Below are 12,979 nucleotides of genomic sequence, written 5' to 3'. Positions count from 1 at the left end.
CATAAAAATGAAAATATATAGACTCTCCTAACCATAAAATAACTCAATTTAAAAATTTTAAGTTTCCAACATTTTGTTTAAATTAAACATCATGCAAAAAAAAGAGAAATATTTATGGTACAGATTTTCCTTTCCTTTCCAGATTTTCATGTTAAAAAAAAAAACCCAAACAACCAACATTGTTTTCCATCTGCTTGGATATGGCTTTCTCACTAATCTCAGGAAAAAGATTCACATGAGGAAATCAGGTTATCAAAGACCTGTCATATAATTACAGTGATAGAAGTATTTAACCAGTGACAGGACCTTTGAATTCCTAAACTTGCAGAAGTCTACCTGAACATGATATCTAATTCACAACCCATGCAGGTATATATTTGTCTACAAATATAGATAGATACATTTATTTATACATATCTCTTATTTGTATATGCTATCTGGATATGAAATTTGTCAAGGCTAAGAAAGAGGTGTCCTTGTGGTAGAAGTTACTTTTAAAAATGTGGCAAAATGGAACAAATTTAAACAGTAAAACACTAATTAAAGAAATGCACCACAGACACTGCATCACTAAGAAAGCCAGTAACTTTACTGAATTGTCTGCAAAATACAAATTATACCTTATTTCCAGCAGGAGAAACTTTTGAAAATTTCCCACTTTTGTTCACTACAGACAGCTGAATTAAGTCCCTTGAGATACACAGATGTGGTTTAACTTAGTTATAACATCTTGTCATCTAGTGGCGACAAAGTCCAGCTTATGCCGCTGTGAGCCTCTATTTTAATATTTGTTGCAAATGCTTGTATGCCCTCATTTACAAGCTACTTTTGAATTACTGTCATTTAATGGAAACAAGTCCCCAGAAAAAGAAAGAAAAAAAGAAGAAAAAAGGATACAGCAAACCATCTGAAGCAATCCAAGTACTATGCCTACAGTGACCCATTTCTGCTCTACTCTAAGAGAACACAGGTACTAGCATTTAGAGTGAAAAAAAAATCTGTCATTTAGTTGACCTCTCTGAATCAGAGGGAGGTATGGATCAATTTGAGGTATGCGTAGGGAAGGCAAAATGTAACACCCGATTATAAAAATAACCCAAATGGACAAATTTGATGCAGACGGTATGTGGCTAAAAGCTTGGATTGCTCCACATCTTTGGTTAAAACATATTAACAAAAGCCTCTTATTACATCTACGATCTGAAGCATTCTAACATATACCAATATCCCATCAGTCCTTCAAAAGATCTGTAGTGGCAGGAAATTAACGCCATGTAAGTGACGACGTCACAGCAGATGGCACAAACAGGAACAGATGAAGTATTCCATGTTTAGGCAACAGCCTTTATTGAGGTTTCAAGTGGCTTAAAAAAAAAAAGAAATACAAAGCATTTACTTTCTGAAGGGAACACAAGAAGAAAGGGGCAAAAAAAATCTCTATGCCTAAGTTAAAGACTTGGATAGGAAAGATAAAACAAACGTCCAGGTACAAGAGGGCTGACATTCTTGTTAAGAGAGAATTGGCATTGTTATTTTAAAAATTCTCACTTTAGTTAACCTGAAAATGATCTGAGGATGACAGGTATTTTCATATTCATCATTACAAAACAGTTAGATTCTGCCTTTGGGAAAAATATGCCTTTTTGCTATAAAACTGAACTTTCAAAAATGTTAAAATGAACAGCCTCAAAATGAAAGGCACCAATGCATACAATATACAGGTTGTGCAGCTTATGTATATCATATCATTGTCACCAATCATTCAATTTAATGATGTTGCTGAAAATCTCTTAAAAGAAGGATTAGCGATTACAATCCTTGAGAGTGAACAAAATGCCACTTTGGGGGTATTTTAACTTGCAATGAAGAGTGTTGCCTAAAAAAAAAAAGGTTTCTGCAGCTTGGGTTCTGTAAAGTAATACTCCCTCAGGGCTCTGCCCCAAACTCCTTACATACAAAGGAATCTCTGTGAAAAAAAAAACAAAATTAGCTTTGCAAATACAGTAAATGGTAAATTACAGAGAAAGGTACAAGGGTAAAAAAAATAGACAGTTATTGTTGACAGAAAGTGACTCATCATATTCAAAGTTGTGCTTCTTCTCATTAAATCATCTTTTAAAAATTCTCAGATTATCCTTTCACTATCTTGCCACCACTTCAGATGAATTCAGTGGTGGGAACAAGAGGTGACTGGTATCCACTTTCAAGTGATTCTATTCTTTAAATGTTCTTATAAAACCATTGTCAGAACTGCTATAAATAGCCAAGGCTTCATCTTTACCCTGGCTTCTGCTGGTTCTTTAGCTTACTTTAAACAACCACCCCCTTAGAAACTCACTTTTCCTTTTTTTCCTGTGTTGCTGAGGCAAATTGCAAGGTAAACTAATAATATGGCTATTCTTCGTATTTTCATAGACTGACCCCCTCCCCACCCGCTGACAAGTTTCTACTAACAATTCTGATAAACCCAAAGTGTTTTGAAATGACAAAGCACATTTGTGACATATTTGCATATTTTATACACGTCAAGTTAAAATCTCAGCAAGAGACTCTAAGAATGGGATCATGCTTAAGGTTAGGAGAGTGGCTTTGAATACTGTGTGTGTCTATGTGTGTTTGCATTTAATAGGTCAGGGATCCAGTTCTGCTTTTCCTCTGCATAAATATCTTTCTTTCCATGTTCCATGGTCATCTTATCAAATAGGGTGTATGAATTAGTTGAATTGTATTCTGCTTAGAGTATATAAAATACGAGCACAAGGCAGACTGGCATCCTAGTCAGGCACAAACCAGAGAACTAATTGGGAATTTCAGATGAAGTTAGGAAAATAGAGTCCAGTAAGTAAAATCTCTTGGCTTCTGCCACCCAGCGGCAGCCTCTTATGATGAGAAATGCACAGAAACTACGACAAGTTGATGGGGAATGGGTCTTAGTATGGCCTAACTAAACTGGATTTGTTTGTACTGACTGCATCACTTTTGTATTTAAAAAAAATTATTTTTATTTTTTTATTTTTTTTTTTACTGCTAATATCAATGCATCTGATTGGGAGATGAAACTGGATCTCCACATACCATGAAAAGGGAATTGTTCCTATATTCTTCCAAAAACTGAAACTACTCTTGGAGAAGAAATACAAGCATTTCTTATGGCACTAACTTCTTAAAGGGGAATGACCCAGAAAATAATCCCCAGAGACATGTGTTCAGTAAGTCATTGTTTCTTTGAACGAAAAGGGACATAGAGGATCTTAAATGGGTTTTCTTGTAATGGCTATTAACTCTCTTTATTGAAGGAAAAAATATGACATACATGCCTTATGCAGAAGTGACATTTTGGGGTTGCCTGATACACTGGGCTCACTCAACAGCCTTATGATACCAGCAAGGTTTGTTGAGTACAAGTTAAAATAATACAACACTGGGTACCTGTTTCTTTTTCTTTTCTGTAGTATCAAGTTTCTTCATATTTTCTCTAAATGTGGGCGAATATAACTTATTCACTGGGTTACCTTCACATCAAGCACATTTTTTTCTGACATATCTTCAAGATGTAATGTACCACCACTCATAGCCCATTCCAGGCAGATTAAAAAACAAAACCAAAAACAAATACTATATATCAAATTATAGTGGGCTGAATACCAACCAGGTGATTTAGGATAAAGGTCAAATTGTGATACATACTTATTGAATTCCAAGATGCACAGGGGTATATCTAAGATCAGAAAAAGGGACCCTGCATTTGGTAAAATGCAAAAAAACCCAAAAATTCAAAACTGAAAGAACTAATCAATATATACAATGGATGTCTGTTCACCCAATAGATTGCAAATGTAGTTTTTAAAATGATTTAGGTTGTTATGATATGGTAAATCTAACCCCACAGGTTATCCTTTTGACAATTGATTTTGATTTTGTAAAATGTATGCAGAGTAAAAGAAAACTGAAAGAAAATAGTTACTTAAATGTGCAACTGCACAAATATACCCCCCTCCCACTATTAAGATAACAAAAACTTCTGCTATTACCATAATTATTATATATTAGAAAGCTATACACAAGCATGTTAATTTCACAGATTTTTTAAAAGATTCTTAATATTTTATATAATTAGAAATACACATTTCAAAAACAAAACTTCTACAAAGAGAAAACAGTTATCTTGGTTAGCAAAGCATGGAGTTCTTCATGGCTTAGGGTAGTGCTTTCTATACAAAAAGTCCCTTTTGCTTTTTTCAGGACTGTTTAAAATATTAGCGAAGCTATCAAGAAAAAAAAACACATTTTGGCTTAAGTAAACTACAAAAAGCCACAAATGCTTTGCAAACTCTGTCTTACTTTTTATATGAAAATAAGCAAAATGTAATGTACATATTTTTATATTTTTATTTAATAAGTGATGCAGACCCAGAATTTTTAAAAATTAAATATGTTAGCCCTCAAACTCCACATTTTTATAAGTATGGTCCTCTTTTAAATGTCTTTGATCCTTTTAACTGAGTGCCATACTCCAATGATATGCCTGAATGTTTGTGAGCATCATTGCTATGTTAGGTGACCTCCTCTGTTTCTAACATTTACCAGTGGCCACCCATTGCTGGGTCTGTCAAAACATCTATACATTTTCTATATGTTGCATAACAGCTGCTTTCTCTCTCAGTAAAGATCTGCCACCTCCGGCAAATGTTTCCTTTTGTCTATTTACATGTAAATAACGTTGAACCTGCAACATGACACTATCTATTGTAACATACATTTTGCAAAGGAGCACAACAGTGAAAAGAAGTTAGCCTTAAAATCTATTTTGTACAAGTGTTCTGTTGTACAACTCAAGTGCTAAGCCTATCTCAGCATTTCTGTTTACCTTTATACTGTATCACTGAGGCAATTTAAAAGTACTTTTACAAAACAGAGTACCTGACTTTTTTGTCCACACACGGCACATATAATGCATATCGACCCCCCATTCCCCATTAAGGTATAGCACACACACACTGCAAGGAAAAAAAAAAACTAGTAGGTAATAATTTGATCATGTTGCCCATCCTTCAGAGAGCCGCATGCGCTTGACTGAGGGACTTTCCCTTTCGTCCGGCGAAGGTCTGGTGAGTCCAATGGGGGAGTGGAATTCATTCCGATGATCCTCTCGGTCGCTCCCATCATACGAGCTGCTACAGCTGCTCAAGCTGTCAACAGGAGATCTCCCCGCCTCGTGGCGCGTATGCTGTGGGTATCTCGAGGGGGTGGTGGTACGGTCTCTAGGAGGAGAAACAGGTTCTGACTTGATGTTGAGGCTTTGAGTAGAAGGCAGGGAGAGATTTGTACTCTGAGATAAGTGAGTGCTAGTGCAAGCTCTGTAGGAGGAAAGGAAACCCAGTTACAGATTGAGGAGGCCTGGAGCCCCCAGGAACGCACAATCACTCTCATCCACATAAAACATCAGCTTAAAGACTCATACCGATTCTTGTGTATGTCAAGAGGTGAAGAGTACCTAAGGAAATATTTAGAATGAGTGGAAAATTGAAGCATCACTTACTCAAAAATGCAAGGTGATGCTGGGTTTTGTTTTGTTTTGTTTTGTTTTTAAACCTGTAGCAATTCCAATATTTAACTGGTTCAGGCCTTAGGCATCATTCCAGTCTGGGCTCTGATACTGCACCTAAGAGCTTTCCAAGAGCTCTGGTTAGCAGTGCCCAGAATAGTAGTCCAAGAGATGGTGGTAAGAGATTTTTCTGTGTCCTTGAAATGCTGCTTTACATTTGGTAGGACTCGAGGGCATAGTATCTAGTTCTTGAATCAGACCTCCCTAATCATCAAGACTGTGTTTTGACATTATTTTTTATATATATGCACCTAAAAACTTATGATGGAGGCTTTATATATTTACTAAACAACCATGTGAATAATCAAGTTATATCCTTTTTATGGAAAGTGAAGAAATTTTAAGCTTCAGATGAATAAGGCCCACAAAGCTCTCCATACAGTAAACATTTCTCTTTTGTGTAGGAGTAGGGAGCTGAGAGAGGAAAGGAGGCTAGGAGCTGAAAGGTAAATATATCTATTGATATTTTACAGGTACTTATGAATGAATGTAAGATTTTACTCTTGACAATACATGTAAATAAGTAGAAATTCTTTATTCCTATTTAACTATGCAGGATAAAAATAGAGTTCATTTCCTCCAGCTATATTACTTCCATTAATGTTAGTCAAGCATTGCCAGATATGTGAAACTATAAGAATAAAGAAAATGCTGAACTTACGTCTCCCCTATTATTCTAAAGGCATATATGGTCAGGTATGTGAGACTGTATGGGAGAAACACATTACAAAGAAAGACCTGGTGGTGATTAGTTGTGCTTAGAACAGTTATTCCTCCTTGTATTCCTCAAGAGCTTGCACTTCCTTCAAAATATGGAAGAAATGGTGACGCTACAGGTCTTAGGAAATAAGAATTAAACCAACCTTTCAAAGGAGATTGATAGACAAACTGTCATTGGCCAGGATCACCCAAATATAAGGTTGCATGCGGAAGCTGTGAGCATTCTAAGACAAAAATAGGGCTGCTAGTCTATAAACCAGGAGTCTACCGTGGCAGAGAATGCTGACATGTGCTGTGTGTGTACCAGCACAACTTGCTTTGCTAGGAAATTTCAAAAATCTTTTTTTCCCCTTTAAATCAAGGAAGAGCAAAAATGATGACTTGTACATGAAGACCCACCCATCTCAAACAAAGGGACTCAAAATGTGCCGGTATAAGCTCCTACTTCATTTTCCTGTTTAAAAAGAGGCCTTAAGTGCTATTTTAAACTTTGTTGTGAGTGTGTGAGTATGTGCACGCAAATTTGGGAGACAGTATATGATAGAGGGAGTCAGCTTTGTGGGAGATACAATGAGGGCTGAAAATGTACAGGAATATGAAATTAGGCGGAAATGAGAGTTTATGAGTGATGTTTTATACAAAAGCACCACCTACTGGCAAAAAATTACTTTCCCTCGCCTATTAATACATCACGTAATGTAGGAAATAATCTGAAAGGAGAATGATTTGTTTCTCTAATAAACATTTTCTTTCTATAACCTCTATGATTCTATGGAAGCAAATCAGTCTTGACATTATATACCTAGACACCAAACTTTACATGATGTTTCAGGTATGCTTATATTCTTTGAGCAATTTGAAAGTGCTAATTATGTTATAGTCTATCGTAGTCTTACTGTATTCCCAGATAGGAATCATAGACTGTCTAAGTCAGGGAGAAATTAGAATAACAACCGCAACAACAACAACAACAACAGTAACAATAACAAAAACGCTACATCTTACACTTCACGGGTGGGACATTTGCTCTTGGTGACTATTTTATGTAGCACTTAGCACAGAGGCTGGCATACAGTAAACACTTAATAAGCACCTGTGTTCTTGTATCAAGAAGAAAACTCTCTTTTGAATTTGGGGAAAAATTTTTGCTAGAATGTATGAGTAAAATTTAATTAAATACTTCTAGTATGAATCAAACAAATATTTAATAATATATGTCTATAAGGAGACTGAAAATAAAGTGGCATATCAATAAATGTCTTTTTCAGCTCTGTAATTTAAATGCTGTCTTCATTGGCAAAAGGAAATAGAGAACTGAAAAATTATTCTGTGAACTGGATCAGTGAAGACAATAGCTAAGCTGGACAAATCAGGCTCCAAAACCAATCTTCATTCCCTCACAAAAATTCATAAACTCTTTTACTCAATCATAAAAATATTTTTTTTGGGGGAGAAGGACTTACATTATTTGCAAAATTGCGTAATTTCTTCAACTCTCATAAGCAATTAGATTCTTTCCATACAACTACTATTTTTTTCTGATGAAGAGTGTAACAGTAATTATCCTTCCTTGTAAAGAAATCCTGCTTTTGCCTCTCACTAGTCATGTGACTTTGCAGTCACATGCAGACTTTCTGAGTTACGTTCTTATGCAGTAGAATAGGGTGAGAATACCTTTGCCATCTGCCCCACAGGGCTGTTTTGGGGAAAGCACTTTTTCAACTATTAATGTCTTAAGTATATTCATACAAATACTTTAATAAGACTTTTGGTGATATCTTATTGCACTTTGAAAACATATTTTAAACACTTTGATAGAGCAGCTTCTTTAAAAACTTGGGGGAATAAATCCGCAAACATGAAACGTTTAGTCTAATAAGTAAATGATTATGTTAGATACTTTGCTACAAAATACATCATATATCAGTGGGACTGTTATAACACAGGAATTTAATTGGTCAGTTTTCTTATTTTTAAAGAAATAATTCTGGAAAATAAAGAACAGTTAATTAACAAAAAAACAACTTAGCACTATTCATGCCAAATTGAGACACGGGAACTAGCAGAAAATTGTGGTTTGGTGTTTATGTAGAACATGATTTTGGACATAAATAATTATGAGGAATATATGCTATGATTGACTAGAACATGTGGGAGAGTGAAAAAGCCTGATCTTCGAGTTGCTCACATTGAAGTCCACACTGAAAGTTATCATTTACTACTGATGCCAGATTTAGAACTGGGAAAACACCTACCTTTCCCCGTATTCGATCAGAGATCAAATATGACTGGATAGTTTTATTCAAATTCTTACTGCCTCCGCCTGTAAAATATATTAGAGTATCTGACCTATTTTTACCTAACCTTTTCAAAGTTGCCTGCACCCACAAATAGCCTTCTACAGTATGCATTGCACACCCACCTCACAAAAATCGATGAATGAAAATGCTTAGGAGGAATGCCTTTTTAGATAATGGGAAAAGCACCTAAAATAAGAGGGGCATTTCCAATGGAAAGCCCATAAGCATTGTTGAGTTTCAAAAAATAAAAGTAACTTTTATGGAAAATGACCACTTTTTACAAAGCTCAGTCTTAGTCACACAATTTACTCCCACTGAACTCACAGGGCCAGGTTCTTCTGCCACAACTCTACTCCCTACATAAAACTCCCACTAACTTCAGGAACTTGTGTAGGAGATTACCATCCAAAGTGAATCATTCTTTATGTTGGATGGATAAAATTGGATGACAGGTATTTTTTAAAAGTATAATTATGAAGGCCAAAGACATTTCTACTTAAAAGAATACACGTTGTTCTTTTTATTTTTGGTAGAGTATCGATGGAATCAGTGACACTTTGATAATTATAGTGGACCGCCAATGTCCATTTTGGCTTAGGTGACAATCCAAAATATCCTGCTTCCCCCATATTAAACAACTTCCTTTTTAAACATCAGACCTGTCTGTCATCCTGGATTTGACCCACTGGCCCAATAAGACATCAATCTGATTTGCAAAAGCCTTTGTGAATCTTTCAATTGATTATTATGAAATGAATCTGAGTGGCTAAAGTTATTTATGTGATAGAGATGTTACATAGCAGGGGGGATTTTTGATATTTAAAATAACTTTTTAATGTTAACAATTATGTCAAATTAGGCTAGTATATTTGAGGTAACTCCCTTTTTAAAGCCACTTTGCTTTCTAGGAAGATGTATTTTTTAAAAAAAAATACTTTATTATTTACAGAAAGAGTTGGAAAAATGATGACAACAGTGTGTGTATATTTGTGTATGTGTGTATGTTATTTAGTCAGTTAACTAGCATTAAGTATCCACTATGTACCAGGCACTGTGTTAAGAGGGGCTAAGTGTGTGTGCACTGATGTCTGTGTGTGTGCACTGATGTCTGTGTGTGTGCACACAGCCAGACATGTTTGGATAGAAAATGAAGAAGGATTATATTTATTGTATTATCCAGGCACTTCAATTCAACACATATTTATTTATTTATTATTTAAAAGTCATTGAAAACTTACATGATAACTTTTTGGGTAAGATATACACAATGAGAAAAAGCATAGAAAGGAATTTGGTGCAAAATCAAATTATGGTTTTTTTCTTTGACTTTATCTATATTCAGTACTCAATTCCCTTCCATCCTGAATCTCTATTCCTTATTTATTTCAATCCACTGAAACCTTTGCTCACTTACTGAAGCACCTTTATTGGCTAGCATAGAATCTGATTGCTTGATGCGTAGTCATTTTCCAGAAATTACAAAGAATGATGACAAATATAACGAACATGAATTTAAGCTTTTAAATAATCTGAGATGACAAAATATCTTCCCTTATGTCCCCAATACAGCCATGTTTGAAACTAATAATGGGGCTTTTGATTTATTACTGTTAATTTCTAAGAAAACCTTTTGGTAATCATTTTGATTAAAAAAATTTTAAAAATTACCTATCCTGACAATATTGGACAGAATGGATTCACAGTTGTGATATAGCAATGCAATACCACATTTAGGAAAAGGAAAAGATTTATTTTGGTCTGGTTGCTATTTTATACTTTACTATTCCTTGGGAAACTGATTGGAACTATGATTAAATAGCACCCATTTGGGAAATTAGTATTCCTGGGTTAAGTGAGAAAACTACCAAGTGAGTAGAAATATACTGATACCATATACTTGAAATATCTCTCTGTTTAGAGATCATCAGAAGTAACTAGAACAGTTGGAGTTAAGTCACACTATTGGCATTTTAAGATATTTATACAGTGAATGTAAGATCACATTGGATTTTTAATGATAATAATAAAAAATTAGAATATACATGAGAAAATATGCTATGAGGTGATATCTTCTCCCATTTGTGATCTCTAGTTCTAAATTAGTCACTGGAAAGTGAAAAAGGAATTGGTGGTCTATTAAAAGAATTAGCAGCATTAATCAACTGTTGGTTGTTTTATCTGAATTTAACTTGATTCTCTTTCTAGAAATTTATCTGTTCAGACATAGACACATAGACACAGACACACACACACAGACTCACACATACACACACAGACTCACACACATAGACACACATACACACACACACACACACACACACACACACACAGATCCAGCCCACTTAGCTGGATTCAGAAGAAATCTGAAGTTATATTGAAGTGACATAAAAGGATTCCTTAACTTTTAAAGGGAAAAACAGGCCGGAAATACTGTGGGAAGGTCTCCATGGTTTAGGATTGTATTCTTTTTATTTTACAGAAAATTTAAGGACGTTGGTTTCTGGTGTTACCCTTAATAGTACTTTACAGGTAATCCTACATTTATGTAAAAAAAATTGATTGATTGATGATTTCTTTCTTTAAATCTGTTTTCTACTAAACCTCTACCCTAATCTTCCAGGTGTCATGGAATTGATTTTAGGTTCTGGAGGTTTATACAAGCAAAATGCGAACTCTGGCCAACCCTACTAAAGTAGAAAGGTTCTACAGGTTTGAGATGAACTAGGTTTCTTGTACAGCTACATTCAGAGGGTTGTCTCCAGGAAGATGGCCACCAGGGAATGGATTTTTTGTTTTTTTCCCAACTACAACAATTTACAAAGATCATATACAAAATTACAAAGGGGTTGTGATTTGCGTTGCTGGAGGGAGTATTCATATGGATGAAATCATGTAGCTTTTGAGGTATGGAAATTCTTTACTTGCTTTGCAGCTTAACTTTTCAAAGATGTGAATTAGGAAATGACAAGTTGGGAATACAAAAAGTTGACTCAAGATTTGATTTATATCCTTTTTGGTTAACGTTTGGTTACATTTAAATAGGAAAACACTGGAAACAATTGAGACTAAGTGCTGACTGGGTATTTGATATTTGCATGTCCAATTTCCTAGGAATTTTACACTATTATGTTATTAACAGATTTAGGTAGCCTATTACCTTGTAAATAAATGTTAGATGTAGCTTATATGAAATGACTTTATGAAAAAGCCCATTATATCAAATTTCAGGGATTTACAATATCAAAAGCAAACCACTATATTCCTCTTGCTTAAATAGGCCTTTTTTTTTTGTAAATCAAAACTACAAGTAGATATTAGTAATGCTTAAAATAATTTTCTAGATGAAAGCATTTCCTTGTTCTTTGTTTAGTTAGAAATATGAGCCTGATTTTTTTTTTTTTGGCATTAATCTCTCTATAATATAACACTACAGGTACTCTTGTACTAAAGAAATATCCTAAAACCACCACAAGAGGGCAGGGATATACATTTTCTGGCTTCAGAGGACAAAAATTAAGTATTCTATCCAGATTTAGGTAATTAGACTATATTTTTACAAGACAGTTACAAATATATGAAGCTTACGTGTCACTTGAACAGATGGAAATATGACAATTCTATGATCAGGTTTTAACCATGCTAAAATTTTATTTTTATTTATCCTAAATAAGTTTGTCTCAATTATATTAGAAACTTTTTAGAACTACCAACCACAAATTTATTCTCTATCTCAAATGAACTTTATATTTTGCTTGGAGAAAAACATAAAAAGATGTTTTCTATTTTATTTAATGCTGCCCTGAAAGAAATACCAATGCATTTTGCTGAGAAATGGAAGACAAGCCATCAATAAAATTTTATCTTTCTTATTAAGGGATATAGAAGATGGCAAATAAATACATACTTTAAAAAGGTATTGATCTGATACTTGCTTTCAGGTTCAATGAAGGCTACAGTATAATGACACACTTTAGGTTGGTGGAATGTAATACCCTAGTACATTTTAAAAAGCAACTTTATCTCTTAAAAGACTATAATTCAAAAATAATATTGCTTACCCCAATTGACTGAGGGCAGATGGTGGCATGTTATGTAGGTGTTGCTGTTGCCAGCCAGTTACTGAACCAAGATGAAGAGCACTGGCTGTATTAAACCCAGAGAGAGATGATAAATCTGCGCTACTCAGTGAGTACTCTAGATTGGGGAAAAAAAAGATAATAATGGAGAAATAATTTTTAAATGATTAAGTAGTGACCAGAATCAACATTTTTATTTCCTAACATTTTCAGTAACTGCAACTATTTTATTTCAGAAAGACAAGGGAGTCATTTTTAAATAAAAAAAAAAGAAAATA

At 34.4% G+C, this 12,979-nt stretch overlaps 1 protein-coding gene across 14 annotated transcripts in view; it reads right to left on the bottom strand.

Moving 5' to 3' along the window:
• Nucleotides 1–567: 567 nt before the first annotated feature.
• Nucleotides 568–12,979, bottom strand: part of MEF2C (myocyte enhancer factor 2C) — a 190,203-nt gene continuing 177,791 nt past the window's right edge. For 11 of the 14 annotated variants that reach the window (XM_021008170.2, XM_021008209.2, XM_021008226.2 and 8 more), the window contains 2 exons: nucleotides 12,684–12,819; nucleotides 568–5,357 (listed from right to left, as the gene is read on the bottom strand). In XM_021008170.2, coding sequence (XP_020863829.1) covers nucleotides 5,036–5,357; nucleotides 12,684–12,819 — 458 coding nt within the window. In that variant the 3' untranslated portion in view covers nucleotides 568–5,035. The remainder of the gene's footprint in view (nucleotides 5,358–12,683; nucleotides 12,820–12,979) is intronic. The other 3 variants (XM_021008245.2, XM_021008230.2, XM_021008239.2) reach the window with 1 other exon arrangement.

This window comes from Phascolarctos cinereus, unplaced genomic scaffold (assembly GCF_003287225.1).
Source record: "Phascolarctos cinereus isolate Bilbo 61053 unplaced genomic scaffold, phaCin_HiC Scaffold_4;HRSCAF=312, whole genome shotgun sequence".
Lineage (NCBI taxonomy): Eukaryota > Metazoa > Chordata > Mammalia > Diprotodontia > Phascolarctidae > Phascolarctos > Phascolarctos cinereus.
This window is presented reverse-complemented; position numbering and strand designations above follow the sequence as displayed.